The sequence below is a fragment of the Panthera leo genome, chromosome B1 (assembly GCF_018350215.1).
Source record: "Panthera leo isolate Ple1 chromosome B1, P.leo_Ple1_pat1.1, whole genome shotgun sequence".
In the NCBI taxonomy this organism is placed as follows: domain Eukaryota; kingdom Metazoa; phylum Chordata; class Mammalia; order Carnivora; family Felidae; genus Panthera; species Panthera leo.
Genome location: NC_056682.1, coordinates 122,758,055 through 122,778,239, shown reverse-complemented (window position 1 = coordinate 122,778,239; position 20,185 = coordinate 122,758,055). Strand labels below are relative to the sequence as shown.

Sequence of the window (20,185 nt, the reverse complement as noted above, 5' to 3'; positions counted from 1 at the left end):
GTGAAAATAGAGCACCCCAGTGTCTACCCCAGACCTACTAAATCAGAATTTCCCTGAGAGGGCACTGGGGGGCAAGGACCTAAAGGAAAGCCTGAGTTAGAAGAAAGAATTGAGGGAGAAGCTTGATCCAAATGTACAGCTAAAACCAACATCAATGGAATAGGGAATGTGCTGGATGACAGCTGGGTAAATGTATTTGATTCTGAAAATCAGCCAGACATGAGGTGAACAGGGTGAACTTAGCTGGATCTGAGACCAACTTGGGACTCCCAGTGATCAACAGCAGGATCTCAACCTGCACTGACAACAGATGAGAAAAGGGACATAATCCAGCCACACCTCCTATGGCCCCTAAAGCACCTTCTCAATGGTACAGAGGACACACTAGAGAGAGGTCAGGGGATCACAACCAAGATGGTGAAGGGACTCCTCACCCATAAAAAGCAGCAGATATTTAGCTTGAAATGCATAAGGAACCAGGCCTCCACCTTGAATGCCTTAAGGGCCAACAGGTAGAAGGACTTACTCTGTGGGATCCAACAGGGTAGATCCATAATCAAGGAGTAAAAACTAGTAAGACATGATTCGACTTTTGTAGAAGGAAGGTATTTCCAATAGTAAAAGTAACCCAAAGAGACAGAAGTGGTGAGTATTTTGGCACAGAAATTGCTAAACTTATATACACCCCAAATTAACATATATTACAATGTTATATATTGTATAGTAGTGTGTGTGTGTGTGTGTGTGTGTGTACCTTTCCTAGACTGTAAATTCTCTGAGGAGTTATATCCTGAGTCCAGTACGAACCCAATCCCGTGCTATGTGCTCAATAAATGCTATCTGAAAAAGTAAGTTGATTATGGCTGGATGCTGCCAAGCCTATTATAGAGGTGATTCATGCTACATAATTGTTAATGTTCCTTCTAAACAGCAGATTCTATGATTTCTGAAAACCTTCACATAAACCAGCTTCCCCTGGAGACACAGTTATCCTTTGCACAGTCAATTTGGAATTCAGATAAAATGGATTATTTCATTATCATGTCTAATATTCAATGGTAATATTAGCCCTAGGTTTAAGGCTCAGCCTGGTATTATGTATGCACAAGGGGGTAATAATTTTTGTCACTAAAAATGTGTAAAAATGTGTAAAAATGTGTAAAGCCTTGTCTGTTAAAGAAATCTCATCCTTCCAGTGGAAATCTGGTCCTTCTAGCTGGGACCGACCCAGTTTGGAGATTTACAAATTCTACATCCCTACTGGGGGGAGCTCACTGATTCATGGGCTGGTGTTTTCAGCCCAGCAGGTGCATGCTACCCACCACCCTTGGCCAACTGTGGTTCACCTCAAAATTTCATCCCATCAGAGGTGAGAAGTTAACCCAAGGTGTTTTCACAGAGAAGCTTTCGCAGTCACCAAGGTGATCAATGCAGATCATATCTTCCTTAAGAGACCCCCAAACAAAACCAATTCTTTGCTCCATAGATCAAAGCCTGAACTCTCCTAAAATTTGAGGCAGCTTCCAACACCACCATTCTGCTCCTCCCCATGCTATAGTCATGCGTCCAAGGGAGGCAGCCCTATATACAAGGAGCATTTACTTTATACCAGGCACTTCTTGGGGACCATCTCATTTAGTCCTCAAAACAAGCCTATGAGGTGGTTACTGTCCTCAATGCACAAATGAGGAAAGGACATCTCAGAGAAGTTAACACAGTTGCCCAAAGTCACACCGATGGTAAATGGAGAAGCCAGTATTTGAACTGTGGTCTGTTTAGCCTCAAAGCTGTGCTCTTATTCCACATAGGAACCAGAGCAATCTTAAAAGCCAGACACTTAAAAAAGAAAAAAGAAAAAAGAAGAAAAAAAAAAAAAGCCAAATCAGGACACTCCCTTATCAAACTTCAGAATGCTCTGGTGACTTCCTCTCATCCAAACTTCTACAGGACCCTGCCTGCTCTAACCTCTCTGTCTGCCCCTCTTGCCACATCTTCTTCTTGTCCTTGCTCTCTCCCTTCCAGTCCTACTGACCTCCTTCTTGTTCCCTGGAACCCCAAGTCCCTGACTCAGGACCACCACACCTGCTATTCGCTCTGCCTGGAATGCTATTCCCCCAGTACCCTGCAGACCCTGCCCACTTCCTTCGGGTCTCTGCTCCAATGCCACCTCCACAGGGACACCATTCCCAACCATCCTTTTCTAAAAGACACCCCTTCTCTCACCACTCTCTAACGATACCTTAGGTTTCTCGATAGCACTCACCAGGACTTGAACAAAGGCGGGTTTGGGCGGGGGAGGAGTAAAATGGGAATGGAGTCAGTGGGAGGGGGTTGTGGGAAGACAGGGTCAGAGGGAGGGGGTTGTGGGGACAGGAAGCTCAGCAGGAGGGGCAGCTTGGTAGTGTGGCCTGGCGACCACCCATTGAATCACATTGGGTTCCACGGCCTCATGTTAGGGGTGCTCTGATGGTGGCAGTGCAGGGGCCTGCTTAGTGCTCACCCTGAATCCAGTGTCCTCAGGTAACCCAGAAGTGGGGGTGTGAAGGCTAAGGGGAAGAACAGAGCCTGCAGACCACCATGGGCAAGACTGTAGCCCTACCTGTCCCTCCTTCCTGCTGGTTCACTTCCCCCAGGTGGGTTTCTTCCCTATGTGCCCCCTTCCAACCCCACTGTACCTTCTTTGAGACCTTGATTTATTGTTCACCCCTCTTCTCGAATTTACTCCTTGGAAAATATATTTCCCCAGAGTCTGTCCGTGTCAGGCACAATTCAAGACGGTGAGGACATGTCATGAAAGGTCTAATGACAGGAGACAGGAAAGGATGAAGTGAGACAGACAGAATGTCACATGGACATGGGTGTGGGGAAACAGGTCCATAGTTGGGAGGCTGGTGGTCAGGTAGGTTCCACAGGAAGGTGATTTGAGCCGGACTTGGATCAGAGCTTGGTGACAGCTAGGCAAAGAGCACTCGGGATCCCATGAAACTCCTGAGGGGACAGTGTCTACATCAGGGCCAGTGAAGGCAGAGGCACAGATGCCATCAGGCAACAAAAAGGCCTCAGTGCTGGGGCAAGGGCCCAACGGGGATTGTATCAACTCTATGTTTTGCAGCCAGCTATGGAAAATCAGCTGGCTGGAGTAGAGAAGTGAAATTATCTGACATACATCTTCAAGAAGTCCGTTGAGGAATTAAGGAGACCAGTATGGGTCCATTGCAGTTCGAGAGACCTTGGTGGTCAGCATCGGGGTAGGTAGCACCCAAGGTGGTAGGAAGAGGTCCTCAGCTAGTTAACTGCTTATTGTCAGGGCCCCACAAGAATGCAAGCTCCACAGCGCAGGGACTGCACGTCATTCACTGCTGTGTCCCCACGCCCAGGGGCCATACATGTGGCCGAAGTTCACTAGAGAGGGTTGCTATGAGTCCTTTACCCTCTGCTACCTCCATTTATTCCCAGCTGGCGAAGTTCTGCTACATAGTAGCTGGATGGCTGGCTGGCCAAGTAACTTCAGCTCTCCAGAGAAACTTTCCATTCACTGGTAGTGGCTTTGACAAAGAAGGGACTGCTATTTCAACCCTACCCAAAGGCTGCGTCACTCCCTTGCTCTGATATTTGTGTGACACTGCCAGCTTTAGAATTTTGTCATTTTATCAGAGAAGAGACATTTGGGGTAACTGATGAAACAAAAAGGTAATTATATTTCACAAAGTGGAAAAAAAAACCTTCCAAATTACCAATGGTCTGTTTATTGCTACAATAGACAATTAGTTCATTTAATGCCTTCCAACATCTTTTCAAATCAGATAGAAATGGACTCTTATTAAAGGAGAGTTATAAAAAGCTGTGTTATCTGGCATTAACCAATCAGAAGGCTTCAAAAGTAACATTTCTGAGATTCCACCAATACAAACCTACAAGCCTACAAGGGGACCAGGCAGAAGACATGTATTCAACATAAAAGTTTCTAGAGAGAAAATGTCTGTTCTGGGAACTTAATTTGTCTCCCTTCATCACTGGCCTGCCTCAGAATGTTGCTGGAAGGTGGTTCACTTTCTGTAAAACATTTTACATTCTGTATAAGTAGTCTGCAAATAAACAAAGGATGGTTCACTTTCAAAACTCAGAATGAGTTTTATTTGATGAGTTCTATCTGAACATTTTTTTTTTCCTTTTTTTACTTATAGAAATTCCTACTGGCATCCGAGGGGCTTTTGATGGCTGGACTTTCTTAGTTTTTCCTCTCCTAATACACAGAACATCTCACAGAAACTCTTGGCTTCAGGCCGTGGTCAAGCTCAAAGGATGAAATACCAAAGAGATAACAGACTGGTCTTCTGGGAAAACTTAAGCTAAACTCTGTTTACAAGCTTTCACTGATCCATACACTCCCTCACTCTCACAAGGTGGGTGATAAAACGCTGCCAACGATTTCACTTCCAAAGAAGGAAGAAAAAAAGCTCACGTTAATTTCTGAATTCCAGTGCTTGGCCTCAGTAGAATTTGTAAAGAAACAATTAAAAGGTGCTGATGGGAAGTAAGGCAGAGGAGTGGACACAGAGAGGTCGGGTCATGAGAGTGTTGCTTAGAGCATAAACTGCCGAGAACATTGTATCTTCACCATAGCCTACAATATGCCACTCTGTACTTCCAGATATTTCCTTTTACTATGTTGTATTTAAATTTCAAACATTACTAAATACTTTCAATCAGCAGACAAGTATTCACATTCTTATTAACGTTAAGTTTATCTGATATTCAAACATGAATTTTATCCAGCTTCCTTCATACAACATGCTAATAACAGCTTATTACATAATGCTCACACTAAAAAGAAAACCCATCTTTTACGGCTTGAGTAATCTTCCAAAGGGTTAAAAGAGAAAGAGAGAAGGCTGCAGGTGGTTTAGTGGTATTTATAAGCATTACTGAAATTCTTGTGCCAGAGTGAGGAAACGTTCCACATGAACGCACATCTCCTGCTAACTGATGTTATGCACATGTATTGTTACTTTTGTAATTATTTTGATAAGATGACTGATTTAGCCTTCATTTCTGAAGAGCCTTTGAAATATGACACTATCTTCTAAGAACACTTTCTTTCATTAAAGAACCACGTTTCTTTATACTCTGCAGCTGTCAAAGAGGAAAGGAGACAACATGTAAGGCAAAGTGCAGCCTCTAACGACCAATATGTGTGCATTTTCATGATATTCAACTTACTTTTTCATTCCACGCCCACAGTCCAATTCCAAGAAATGCTATTCCCAAAAACTGAAAGAAAGAAAGAAAGAAAGTGTTAAGTATAAGGGTAGATGCCATGTTTTTACTAATACAAATAAATATAAATAAAGTTTTCAACCAATTCTTTTATCACTTACCTGGCTGAGAAATAGCCTTGCCTAAAATCTGAGTAATAGCCTTTTATGGGAAAAGAAACACCATAATCACCTTCATTAAAGCTATTACAGCATTAAGAAGGCTTGGGTAAAGAAAATGTAGTATACATTTGCAATGGAATATTATTCAACCTTAGACAGGAAGGAAATCTTGTCATTTGCAACAACCTGGAGGGCACCATGCAAAATAAAATAAGCCAGACAGAAAAGATAAATACCACGCAATATCACTTACACGTGGAATCTAAATAAATAAGTTGAGAGGTGCCTGGGTGGCTCAGTTGGTTAAGTATCTGACTGTTGACTGCGGCTCACGTCATGACCTCACGGTTCGTGGGACTGAGCCCTGCATGAGGCTCTATGCTGACAGCAGGGAGCCTGCTAGGATTCTCTCTCCCCCTCTCCCACTTGCACTTGCTTGCACACTCTCTCTAAATAAATAAATAAAACATTAAGAATAATAATTATAAATAAATAAGTTGAACCCATAGAAACAGTAAAAATGTAGGGGCCAAGGGTGTAGTAAAGGGTGTAAGTTGTAAGGTAAATAAGGTCTGAGGATCTAACGTAAGCATGGTGACTGTAGTTGGTAACACTGTAAAAGTTGAACCTTGCTAAGAAAATGGAAATGATGTCCCACACACAGGAAGGTAACTACAGGAGGTGATGGAAGTGTTAACTCAAGGCTAGGGAATTCTTTCACAATGTACACTGAATCATCACATTGTACTCTTTAAATATCTTATAATTTTATTTGTCAATTATATCTCAAAGTGGGGAAAAAACTTCTAAAACATTTTTAAAAGACAGGGTGGGGACATGTCGGTGCTTAGAACTCACTGAAATTATGAAGAATAATAATTAGGCAGAACCTTGAGCAAAATCAGAGTCATTAATATGTTTAATGCTGCCTTTTAGGGTAGGAGAGGAAACAGTACCCACCCCCGTACACCCAAGCCAAATGTTCACTAAAAAAATGGATGACCAGGGACACGAACGTGAAAGAGCTGGCGACTCTGTCTATGCCATCATGCCGTCAGAAATGGGCCAGGTCCCGGAGGGCAGGCAGAAGCCCAGGATGCCCCTCAACATACTCTTCACCACGTCTTCAAAAAGTAACAAGAATCCTACCAAGTTCAATGTGACCCAAAGAAAAGTCCTGGATGCTGCCATTTTTCAGAAAGTTAAATGATTTACATTGCAGTTGAGAGGCCTTCCACAACTTGGCCTGCTCTCAACTCTGTGCCATACGTTCACATGCACCGTGAAGCACAAACCACACACCCCCAGCGCTGCCCGCCAGGGAGGGAGGGGGAGCAAATAGTAACAGAGGGATTTTCCATTTTAGTTAGTTGTCACTGTATTCCCTCTGCTCTAAGATACACATTCTCCCCCCCCACATTTTAACATGTCTAAAATTGGGACAGATCTTGAAATCAGTGGCATCCCAGTTTTTTCCCCTCTTGATTTTACCTAACTAAAATAGGTCTTTTTTTTTTTTTAATTAATCAAATTAAAAATTTTTTTCATGTTTTCATTATTTATTTTTGTGAGAGACAGAGCATGAGTGGGGGGAGGGGCAGAGAAAGGGAGACACAGAATCTGAAGCCGCTCCAGGCTCTGAGCTGTCAGCACAGAGCCCGACACGGGGCTCGAACTCACGAACTGTGAGATCATGACCTGATCCGAAGTCGGACGCTTAACCAATTGAGCCACCCAGGCATCCCAGCAGCATGTCTTGTAATCAGGGTGTCACATGTTTGAGGACACATTGTACAGGGCTGTCTGCCCACTAAGAGCTCAGCAGTCAGAACTGGGTGTAACGGAGCATGAGGGAAAACACATCTTATTCCTCATCTTCATTATCAATAGCAACTCTGAGTGAATTTCCTTCCCAAACGCTGAAGTGAAAAGAGAGTGGGCAGGTTAATGAGCAGTTTCAATCGGATGACAGCAGCACACTGTTTATTTTACTAACATCTTGATTAAGTTAAATGTCAGGAAAGCTGTCCACCGAGAGGGTGTGCAGAGAAGACAAGAGTGAGTGAGGGTGGTTATTCTTTGCAGTTTGGGGGAAATCTGAGAGCTGTCCACCTGGCGAGGTCATCATTCGCAGCAGGGAAGCGTGGGGGTTGCTGACGCTTTGAGGGCATCGGCTAATGGATCCAAGAGGGGCTGGGGGAAAACAGAAGGAGCAGAGGGGAAACGCAGGACTGAAAAAACAGACGGCTGACTGCCCTGAAAATCTGGTTGTGTTTTTAGAAGAACTTCCCAAATCTCCCGCCAATTATCTGATTCTGCAGTGAGACAGCATGTAATACCTTCTGAGCCTCCATGCGCAAAAGCTTCAGCAAGTCCTTGATTTGGCAAAAACTGAGGACCCCTTTCTTTTGTTCTTATAGGTTTGAAAAGGGTTTAGAAAGAGCTGTTGTTCTGAACCTCCCAAAAGAAAACTAAGGTCCCCTCTATGGCCCTGGTTGGAGTGCTATGTCGCTTTATGTTTTTGATGGAAAACAACAAATGTACCAGTCCCCGAAATGACTCAAAGATACCTGGGACTCTGTAGTACAAAAATAAAGCAATTCAGCATGTTACTTTCCTATTTATAGGTCCTAGGCACAACAGGGTAACAAGTGATGACTGCATACACAGCACCCCATCAGACCTAGAAATCACAGAGTGCTTGACTTCACACCTATTGATGTGAAACTCGTCCCGGTGAAATGCCTGCCCTACACTAAAGCTCTTCATGGACAAATGTTCAATCATCTTCCTGATGTGGCATTTAATCACAGTTACTGTAAGCAACGGGTGGGATGTTGTGGCAGAGAACATCATGGTCAGCCGTTCCTCTGGGGTGGACATGGTACTGCTGAGGGCCCTGCTAATCACTAACATTCATTTCTTCTTACTTGCCAGGCACTGTGCTTACTGCTTTGTATGTAGTGTCTCTTTAAGCTTCACAGCAATTTTATTTTGGAATAGGCACTGTTACTAACCTCCTTTTAAGAGAAAAATGGGGCTTACAGAGTTGCATTTGCTTAGAAGCACACAGCTTGAACCGAGAGGAGATTAACACCAATGTAGTATATGTTCTTACCAGTCCTGATAAATTCCCATTTTCCTCCCTGGGACGGGAAGTAGAGGCCCTTGGGTTAGAATTACATGTGAGATGAGGAGGACATCGTATACTCTGCCCCCAGCAAGCAAACGGGAGTTGAAGAGGTAAAACAATGAGAACATGGCCTTCACATAAGAACTGGCCATAGAACAGAAATTCCCGTGCTGGTGTCAGCAACGGGAGTGATCTAGAACAGAGAAACTCAGTGGCGGGTCAACATTCTCCTCTTTGCATGAAGTTCTCCTCTTGCACTTTGAAAACCCATTTTCCCTCCCGGATCATAGAAACAGACTGGAAACCAATGATCTTCCACAAAGAAGAGAGAGAGAGAACTCAGAATTTAAAGAAGACTCACAGCTTCCTTTACAATCCTGCTCTAATACTTTCTGCTCTGACTTTCCAAACAAGGTTTAAGAATTTTCAGAAAAAAAAAACAAAAAAAAAAACAAAAAACCACTGAATGTGAGGTCAAGGAAAGCACTCACTACCTAAGCAAGCAGAATGGGGCCGGGGCCTCAACTGCACATACCTTCAGCACTACATCACTAGCAAACGTCCTCCCAATTACTCTCGGCCCATGTGTTTTGTTTTAAAATCAAGTTGCTCCAGCTTCAAATAATTAAACAGAAGAGAGCCAGAAAACAGAGACAGGCACGCAGCACTGGAGGCACGCTGAGTTTCCCCTTTCCCACCTCCAGAAGGAAAGTCGACCGTAAACCACCAAACTGACCTCATTCTGAAACCTAGGGGCCAACTTCCAGGGAATTGGCCAAGAACATTCAAGTCAACTCTTTATTCCTTTGAAAGAGAAAAAACAACAACAACAACAACAGATCTGAGGCCTCCCCCTTTGGCAACGAATGCAAACGGGCAGTACTAATGTTTGACCACCCAATTTTTGACGTGTTTAAAGTAAGTTACGATCATTTTGCCAACAGTTGTTAACTGGCAAAGTATGAACTAGGTACTGTGTTTTATATGAATTCCTGAAGACAGCACTGCCTAAAATATAGCCACTAGCTACTGAGCTTTAGAAATGTGACTAGTGCATGCTGAGGTACACTAATACGTTGGATTTTAAAAGACTTAATATAAATGAAAGGAATTAGTCATCCTACTATTTTTAATTTTTTAATGTTTGTTTATTTTTGAGAGAGAGAGAATGACAGAGTGTGCGCAGGGGAGGGGCAGAGAGAAAGGGAGGCACAGAATCCGAAGCAGGCTCCAGGCTCCGAGCTGTCAGCACAGAGCCCAATGCGGGGCTCAAACCCACAAACTGCAAGATCATGACCTGAGCCAAAGTTGTACGCTTAACTGACTGAGCCACCCAGGTGCCCCAGTTGTCATTCTATTATTGATAACATGCTGAAATTATAAACTTTGGATATACCGGGTTAAACGGATTTTTAAAATTGATTTCACCCGTTTCAGTTTCCTTTTATAAATACAGTACCTGGAACATTTAAATTATATATGTGGCTTGCACTACATTACTGTTGGACAATGCTGGTCTAAAGTATCCCAAGTCAATCCCATACAGGAGATAGGGACATTATCCCCCATTTTACAGATAGGGAGACTTAGAAACTTTAAGGTGGGTTGCTCAGGAGATCTGACTCCTCAGTCCAAGCTCAAAACTATTTTAGTGCTTTCCTGAAACTCTTGTTCTAAGATGCAAAATTGGCCCCTTAGTTTTTAGGCATTCAGGGCAATGTTGTTCCTGACTGGGGTTGAGAATGGCACTAGGTGCACACAGAGTGGCATGTGGGTGGAAGCTGGCTGGGGTTGGCAGAATAGAAACCAGCCGGGTTGACCCCAGAAAAGGCTAGAGAGGAAAATGGCCCTAGTATGTGAGTAGGGGAACTGGGTGTCTGTGCCAGGAGGGACAGCTGCCCCCTTTGGGGGCTATGAACAGAAGATCTCTCTCCATCTGTTGCTTCAGTTCTTGCTGAGCCTTCCACAACATGGAAGTGGAACAGTGCCCTGTTCTAACTGGTATAAAAATAGACAATTTAAGAAGCCACTCATCTGTCCACCTACCATCTTCAAATATTCTTGAGTTCTGTGTACTAGATACTACTTTTCTCTTGTGATAAATATACAATTCCTGCCCCCAGCGAGCATACAGTCCAGTAAGCGAGATAGATTTTAATCAAATAAAGCATAAAAGACAAAATTGTCCTTGATGGTGCTTTAAAGGGAAGAAAATAAGGCCAATACAGACAAAAGAGGGAGATCTGACCCTGAGAGCAGTCCAGGAAGGTTTCCCTAAATAAGGCATGTAGGACCTGGGGTCTAAAAGATGAAATGTTAACCGGCAAAGAAAGGAAATAAAGTTTCAGGCAGAGGGAAGAGAATGTGCAAAGGCCCTGTGGTGAGAGGAACACAGCAAGTAAAAAGGTCTACAAGGTGACTGGTGTGACTAGTGTGTGGACAATGGGGGTTGGGGGAAGTGGCAGGTTTGAAATTAGAGATGTGAGTGTCCACCAGCCCATGCAGGGCCCTATAAGGTACATTAAGGAGTTCAGTCATTAAGCTAAGAGCGACAGGAAGCCTTCCAAGGGCCATCTGTGTGTAGTGGGCTGGGGTGGGGCAAGGGCACAGGACTTTATCATATTTGGTCTTCATAAAAATGATAATCTGGGCTGCAGAAAAGAAAGACCAGAGTTGACACACAAGGACTGGAAAGAGGCAGGTTTAGTCACATAGACAAGACCTGGCTGTGACCCGGATGGAAATGTGGTGAAGAAAAAGATGAATTGAGACTATTTAGAAGTAAAACTAACATTTTCAGTGATGACTCCATATGGTGAAGGGGGGACAGGGGTGAAGAAGAGAGAGGAGGGGTTATAGATAATTCCTATGTTTCTAGGATCTTCTGCATGGAGACTAGGGCTCTTCAAAATTCATCTTATGTCCTCTCTGACAGAAATAAATCTCAGGTGCCAATTTCACAACTAGCTTAAGATCTAGTGGCATTTCTGAAGGACAGCTTTCTTTTATGGTATTTTGGCTGCTATCTAAATTCTCTTTGAAGCATGTTTCAGCTTGTACACTTAAAAAATAAGTTAATTGAAATCTATATACATGTCTCCCCTCCCCACTAAGTGTTTTATTCGTAAAAGGAAACAATTATGTACAGGTGTACATTAAAGGTCACGGACAACCCTTAAGTGGACATTTTCAATCCTCTTTGTTTAAAAAAATGACAATTACGTCAATGGCATCTGCCCAGCATCCTGTGAACAGGCTCAAAATAATAATGCAGCAAGGTAAACACAATAGAGGAAAAGAAAGATCAGGTCAATCTTCTCACCTAAACTAGAGCCTCAAAAATATTATCCTAAATAACAATGGAAGGAACTCTTTTCCCGTCAACATTCTGATGAAGTTTAAAAAAAATTTTTAAGCTCTGCCTAAATAAACAGGAGAGATTTATTGAAAATATTTGGCACAGAAGAGAGGAAAGAGTGCCAATGGCGGGGGGGGGGGGGGGGGGGGGGGGGGTGGAATGTATTTTCCTTAAATTATAACACAGGTACTTTTTATTTGATGTTTTCTGACACAGGTACTTTTTATTTGATGTTTTCTGACACTTTAGGGCAGGTGGGGTGGAGCATTCCACACAAGGGTGTTAACAAAATGCATATTGTCTTTCTAGAGCAGGGGCTGATTTTAGGAATAAAAAGCCTCTGGGCATAATTCTTGCCATGTCAAAGGCGTAAGCATGGGCTGGTAGAAAATTCAATACACAGAACGTCAATCCTAATTTTGCCACTGGGTCCCCACGTACCAGCTGGTACATTCAAACTGTCCGGAACACTCATGATAAGATGGCATGACAGATAAAGCTCAAACTCATAAACAGGACATTCCCCATCTAAGCTGGAGTCGACCTCTCTCACTTCACTTGGCCCTACCGACCTCCATGTCGTCTGAACACACATAGCCTGCTGAACCCCGCCTCCAGTGCTCTGTGGTTCTGTGATCTTGACAAAGGCTCTTCCTTCACCCAAAATATATTTACTGGGCATCTCCTATCAGCCAGGCAGTGCTCTGGGGGTTCTGGAAAAATTAGGAAACCAAACAGACAAAAGTGCCTGCTCTTATAGGGTTGACATTCTAGTTGGGGCGTACAGGGAGGGAAAGGCAATAAAAAACATAAATGAACAGATTACATAGAATTTAAAAAAAAATTTTTTTTTAACGTTTTATTTATTTTTGAGACAGGGAGAGACAGAGCATGAACAGGGGAGGGTCAGAGAGAGGGAGACACAGAATCTGAAACAGGCTCCAGGCTCTGAGCTGTCAGCACAGAGCCCGACGCGGGGCTTGAACTCATGGACCATTGTAAGGGTTAAATTGTAGTGTAGGGCTAATGCTTAGCTTGAAAAATAACAGCTTTGTGTTGACACTGAAGGTTAAGAGATAACAGCCTTGCCATGCTCTGGTAAACTACTGCCTCATACCCTTGTAAATTAGGCTTCACCAATTAAGGAAACAAAAGTTCAAAGAAAAGAGCATCAGAGGCAGGGTCAAAGTGATCCACTGGTCGCAACTTAGAGGCAGAAAGTCTAAAGTAAACACCTCATTAGGCAACTGTTTCTAACTCATCTGGAACCTGTTTCTTTGTTCTGTTCCCAGGTGATGATAAAATGATGTGATCGGTTATAAAAACTCTGTACCCCGGCTGTTCGGGGCCGCACTCTTATCAAGAGTGTTGGTCCCGATCGGTCGGCCTTGCCTCTCATTGTAATAAACTTTGTTGTGACTGTCACTGGTGCCCGTAGCATTCTGTTTCAGGAGTCGTGTGGATGCAACACCATGAGATCATGACCCGAGCCGAAGTCGGCCGCTTAACCGACTGAGCCACCCAGGCGCCCCTAGAATTTTAAAAGGTAAGAAGAACTGCAGGAAAGCAGGGAGAGCAGCATAACCAGACTGAAATGTGTCTTAAGGTGGAAGGAGATATTGCGATATTAAAACAGAGAGGCCAAGGCAAGTCTCCATTAAGAAAACTACACATAGGGGCACCTGGGTGGCTCACCTGATTAAGCATCTGACTCTTGGTTTAAGCTCAGGTCATGATCTCACAGTTCCTGAGATGGAGCCTTGTGTTGGGCTCCGTGCTGTTAGTGCGGATTCTCTCTCTCGCTATCTCTCTGCCCCACCCCACCCCCACCGGCTCTCGCTCACTCTTTCTCTCAAAATGAATAAACAACTAAAAGAAAGCTACCCATAAGCAAAAACATGAAGCTGATGGAGTTGGCTGGCAGATATGGGGGGGAACAGTGTTGCAGGCAAAGGAGCAGCCTGGCTGGGCCCTATGACAAAGGTAACAGGAGCCAGGTGGGGTTATGACTGCGATCTTCTCAGGGAGAGAAAGAATCACTGGAGGGCGATTCCCATGGTTCTCATTTGTCTAATGGAGGCAACAAGGCACCCAAGGAATTGCACAAAATGACTGTAGGGGTCCATGTGCTCATGTGAGACTGGGTGGCATACCAAGAGCCCATCATGGCACCGGTTCAGTCAGCACTTTGTGAGTATCAGCACCCTCCCCTTCCTCCTGCGTTTCCCGGCCTGCCTCCTCTGCCCAGACGTATAGCGGCTCCAGATGAAGCCCTGCCTCCTCCTCTGAGGAGAAAACCTCCTCATTCACAGTGATCAGAAGCCTCTCTCTTCTGAACTTCAGTCTCACCACATGGACCCCTATTTGACATTCACACACACACAGGGTTGTAAAGGGGTGACATAATCAGGGCCCAGCAACGGAAGTGATGCAGCTGTGTTAACCAGAGAACATGTGCCTGGTTAAGGGGGCAGCAGCACCTGCCTTCCAATTAATCGTCTCCCTCCCCTGATACCGGCCGGAAGATTCTTCCAGGATCAGTGTATAGGAGTATCGCATGCATTTAAAAGAAACCAATAAACTCTAGTCAGAATACCAAGATCATGTTTAATTTAAAATCTTTTCTATTTATTTTAGCAATCTGAATTAGGAATTTGGGGTCTGATTGGACCCATAATTTTAAAACCTACTTATTTTGAAATCCCACATTAAATTAAGTTTCTTCCCATAGGGCTCCTTGATGCATCTTCCCTCTCCCTAATTTTATCACTCCTTGCTTTTGGGTTTTGGTTTCATTATACCTATTTTAAGTTTACTTATTTATTTGAGACAGACAGACACAGCACAAGCAGGGGAGGAGCAGAGAAAGAGGGAGACACAGAATCCCAAGCAGGCTCCACACTGTCAGCACAGAGTCCAATGTGGGGCTCGAACTCATGAACCATAAGATCATGACTTGAAAGTAGGATGCTTAACCAACTGAGCCACCCAGGTGCCCCTATTACACCCATTTTTAAAAATAGAATCCTTTTGGAAGAATGTGAGATATAAATTATAACCAATATTGAGGTTGGGGTAGCTTCTCAAGCCACACCCTCCCTTTTTGAAAACTGGCTCTCACCCACAAAGGTGGGCCCTTGCAGCCATGTTTGTGAAGGAGGATTCACTCCCACTCTACCCTCTTTAGACTGAGGAGTTGACCAAGGTGGGACATGTGGCTCAGAAAGAGAGCCATTCCATCAAAGACTAGGCTGAGACAGTCTCTCTTCCCCAGGAACGGGGTACTGGACACAATGGGTTTTGTCAGCCTCAGTGTCTCTGATGCTAGAACAGACTGGGGTGCAGACTGGGAGAAAGCAACATATGTAGAAAGCAGAAGAGAGACTGAGAGTAACTTCCATTCCTGACCACTCTCTGCTCTTTATCCCCAGGACCCTTGGCTGCACTTCCCAACTGTGAGTCCTAAGCAATGCCCTGGGTCCTCATGGTACCTCTCCTCTCTCCCTTCTTAGTTCAAGCAACTTTGGGGGCTTTCTGTTACTTGCAACCAGGAGAGTCCTAAGACAATAAATAAGAGACCAGCTTAATTCCCTTCATGCTTAGTGCTGTGACAAGCTCCCTGCTAAAAATTAAGTGTGTGGCACAGGCATGAGCGTGATGGTGCTCTAGAGACTAATCAAGACCTGGCAGAGGGTGTCTTTCCTTTCCAAATAACTGAGTAGAAGCTCTAGTGGTTCTGGACTATGGGGCAAAGCTTTTGCCACTTGGTGTGAGGAGGAATACATGATTCAGCCGCACAACCACCTAAGGGAAAGAGCTGCCCTCTGCTTGCTTGTTGACTTTTGGAAACAGAAGGATACAGTTAGAGCACAAGAAATGATCCCAAAGCAATTACCACAGCAGAGCCTGAAAAAAAGGTAAGACAGAGCAGGAGAGGAGCCTCTTCCGTGGTTCCTGTATCCTCTCCTTCTGTTTTCCCAGAAAGGACAGAAGGGCTCTCTCTGCCTCTGAACTTGTACCACACCAAGAGAAGGCCAAAGCACCCCTCTGAAGACATGTCTACAATCCAGGGACAATCTTGTTCGGAAATTCCTTTGTTAAAGTTTGGAACTGAATATCTTGGCAAGAACTAGTAATGTGAGATGGGAAGGGAGAGAAAAGGGGAGGGTTATGCAGGCAATAAAACCTATATCCTTCTTGGAAATTACGCAGGCAAGGCAGGCACATAGCAAGGAACGTGAGGGATTAAGCTGTGCAATTCTGGATGGAGACACAGAGGGTGCAAATTTACAGCCCACTAATCTTTGTCTCCGTAAAAGCAAGGCATACACCGCCTGGGCTATTCCATCTGTAACTCTCTGATTAGATAAAACCAAGGCTAAGAACAGACCAGAGAGATGTTCCGAAGGCTGAGGAGGACGGAGGGATAACTCAAGTATTTTAAACCATAGGCACGAGAAGTAAGTTATCTACAGACAAACATCAGCCTTCATGGGAATAAGCTCCTGCTGTTTGCATTAAACAGCCAAGCGGTGCAGCTCCAGCTAATGGCAGCTTTGAAAGTTTAATACTCTCAGGTGCACACTGTTTGGTGTTGAAACATCTTCAGGTTTTAAAAAACATCTTGGGCAAGATTTAAAGGTTAATGCAAATGAAAATTAAAATAGGATTACTCTTTTTTAAAGCACAAGTAGGATTACATAATTCAATTCACTTACTAAGTATCTTCAATATATACTGGGCACACTGCTAGATGCCAGCGACAGAAAGGTGAAAAATACAACCAATGATCTCTTTTCTTAAAAAGCTAACTGTCGAGGGGTGGTGGATGGGGAAGAAAGGAGTGAAACCACAACACGCACAGGGAACAGGGAACAGAGCCTTCCCAGAAACACGTTGCCATAGAAACACAGAGGCCAGGCTAGGGGATCACTGCGGGGTCAGAGGAAGCTTCCTAGGAAGTGACACTTGAACTGTGTTTAGAGGAAAGGAGTGGGGGAGACCATCTCCTGCAGAGAAGGCAGCTTGTGCAGAAGGACGAAGCCTGGAAGAGCACATCCCTCAGGAGTGGGCAAGTGCTTCTGGGGCTGAAGCAGAGACCGTCAGGCCCGTGCCCGGCAAGCAGTGCTCCTCCTCCAGGTGTGGGTCCTGCTGCTCCAGCAGCACCCAGGAACTTGCTAGAAATATAATTCTCAGGTGGCCCCAGACCTACCACATCAGGAACTCTGGGGATAGGGCCCACCAAGCCCTGTTTTAACAAGCCCTCCAGGTGACTGGGATACATGGTAAAGTTTGAGAGCCTTTGGGCTGGAGGTTGCTAAGCAGAGGCCTAATCACTACAGGCTGTGTCTTGGGGAACCAAGGCATCCCCAAGCTATGTGAAGCCAACCAAGGTTTTAGCAAAAACAGTGACAGGATCAGATTGCATTTTAGCAAACTCATTGCCGTACAGCATAGAGGATGAACTAGAGGGAGGTGAGACAGGGAGCCAGATCGGGAGGCTACCATGGTAATCCTGGTGACAAGGACACAGCCCCAAAAGGCAGAGGCAGTGAGAAGAGGATGAAGATGGAAGAGGTTAAGGAAAATACTCTGTGAGACATCGTGACAGAAGCAGAGCATGTAACGTTAAGACCATGCTTCCTTGAACCAGAATGCCTGGGCTTGAAACCTAAATACATGACCTTGGGCAAGTCACTTAACCTCCCTATTCCTCCATGTCCAAATCTATAAAATGGGGATATTTATTTCTATGAAAACAAGCTCCAGGGGAGCCTGGGTGGCTTGGTCAGTTGATCGTCCAACTCTTGATTTCAGCTGAAGTCATAATCCTGGGATCGTGGGATTGAGCCCTGCATCAGGCTCCACCCTGAGGTAGATAGAGCCTGCTTAAGAATCTCTCTCCCTTGCACCCCACCCCCACCCCTGCACTCTCTCCCATCACATGCTCCCCCTAAAAGAAAATTTTTTTTTTTTTTTTTTTTTTTTTTTTTTTTTTTAATTCAAGGGAAACCTAGTGGCTCAGTAGGTTAAACATCTGACTTTGGCTCAGGCCATGATCTCATGGTTCATGAGTTCGAGCCCCGCATGGGGCTCTGTGATGTTGATGCAGAGCCTGCTTGGAATTCTTTTTCTCTCTCTCTCTCTCTCTCTCTCTCCTTCTCCCTCTCTCTTTCCCTCCCTCCCCCTTCCCCACTTGCTCTCTCAAAATAATAAACTTAAAAAAATTAAAAAGAAAACAAGCTCCATGGGGGCAGGGATTTTCTGTCTGTTTAGCTCATTCTGCATCTAACAAACTTAGAACAACGTGTGCTTCACAGATCTTAAATATCTGTTGAATGAATGAGGGAATTACTTGTGGAAGAGGACATATAAAAAAGAATCTAAGAAAATTCCCAGGTTTTTAACTTAAGCACCTTGGTACACTGCAGCATGAATTTTGAAGTTAGGAAGACTACTAAGGGAGAAAAATCAATCTCAGAGTTCAGTTTCGAGCACTCAAGTGAACACATCCTGGCACATACACAAGAGAACCAAGAAGCTGGTCAGCAAGGTGGCTCCAGAGTTGAACTTAGGTTAGAAAGTAGGCTCCACCACTTACTAATTGTGTGACCTTGTACAAATAATTAACCTCTTGGTTCTCTATCTCTTCCTCCATAAAGTACAGAGAAGAACAGTATCCATCTCGTAGGGTCACTGCGAAGACTAAATGAGAGAATGCATCCACAGGGCTTGGCAAAGTGCCTGGCACATTGAACGTGCTCAGTAAGTGTTGTTGTGGTTACTGTTGAGGCCACATGAAGAGTTTGTACAGAAGAGGACCAAGGCATTGTCCTAGAGAACACGAAGATTTATGGGAGGCACACAGAGGGATCTCGAAGGGGAGACTACAAAGAAGGAGACAGAGAGGCAGCAGGAATTAAGGAAGGTGTCACCAAAGCCTGTGGAGGGAGAGTTCATCACCTGTACTTACACATTAAGTCAGGGAGAGAAAGGGGCTGAAATAGTGGAGACTGCTCATGTTTAATTAAATGGAAAGTAGAACTTAGAACAAGAAAACATTACAGAAAGTAACTTCCCTCCTTTCAAACTAGTCCCTGACTCTGGACATGACTGGCACCATCACCAGACAATCCATGCCACGTGTGGCTGGGCAAGACCCAAGATTAGTTGAGAGGTGTAGCATCAACCAGAAAGGAACTTGGGACTAGCCTGGGGTCACCTCTATATCAGCTGATAACGTTCTTTGCTCGTGTAGAAGACCAAAGGGTTACACAGTGTGCTTCAAAGACCAACAGATTGGGTGTCAGGAAACCCCAGGTTTAGTGCCAACCAAAACATTAACTAGCTGTGTAAATTTGGTCAAGTAACTGAACAACAATCTCCTCGAATATAAACGGAGAATGCCACCACCTGCCCCAGCCACACAGGACCGCGGCAATCCAACACAAGAGCAGACATTTTGACAAGGATATGCTACATAGTTGTTGAAATATCACACCTTATCCATCTATTAAAACAACACGGTGACATACATGCTGTAGCCTCCGGCCAGGTCATCTGGCACACATGTAGCCCTTGAAAATCGGTGTACTCTAATTGTTCATGGAATCTGCGCTTATTTGGTATGTAACCAGAGTATTTTGTGCTGGGAGATAATTTCCTCAAGATTTTGCCCTTCTTATGAGGGAGGAATTGATCGGAACTACAAGCGAGTCCTTTGTTACCGACTACTTTCAAGGACATTTGCAGAGCAGACAGCCCAAGAAGACAGAGACAACGTTTCTTCACAGAGACCCTTAAAGGATCAGGCAGGCTTACTGCCAATCATAAAAGCTTGCAGTTCCCTCAACTCAGGGATCCCCTCCTGTGACACAAGTCATTATGTATACCGTGGTCAACTGGCCTTCTCTGCATCACTCTATGGAAAAGAGTATGAAAGATACACTCTGGCTACTCGTAGTGCTGTGATTAATAAAGTCCTAGGTCTCCAACTTAGGAGTCTCGGGTCTCTGTCCGCATCCATGACACTGTGGCAAGGGAACCTGGTAGCTGGCAGGTAGGGCAAAATCTCAGACCCTTCACAGTTCTTATTACTTGCTGTTCCTACTTCACAGAAGAGGAGTTGGTACTTCCTCACACCCAATAGATTGTTCTCCAGCACCATGTCTTGCTCCAGTCTGCCAGATTGGAAGGCAGAGGCGATGTGAAGTCATAATGATCTCTGTTTTTTTTTTTTTTTTTTTAACCTAATGCAAAATATCTGTAGATCTGTCCATGTACCTGTAGATTTTAAATTTTTGTTGTTTCTTTTGT

General features: G+C 44.3%; 1 protein-coding gene across 1 annotated transcript in view; it reads right to left on the bottom strand.

The window, feature by feature from the left end:
• Positions 1 to 20,185, bottom strand: part of TSPAN5 (tetraspanin 5) — a 175,386-nt gene that overhangs the window by 27,913 nt on the left and 127,288 nt on the right. Inside the window, exon 2 of the mRNA XM_042935846.1 lies at positions 5,221 to 5,271. Within this exon, the coding sequence (XP_042791780.1) occupies positions 5,221 to 5,271 (51 nt within the window). The remainder of the gene's footprint in view (positions 1 to 5,220; positions 5,272 to 20,185) is intronic.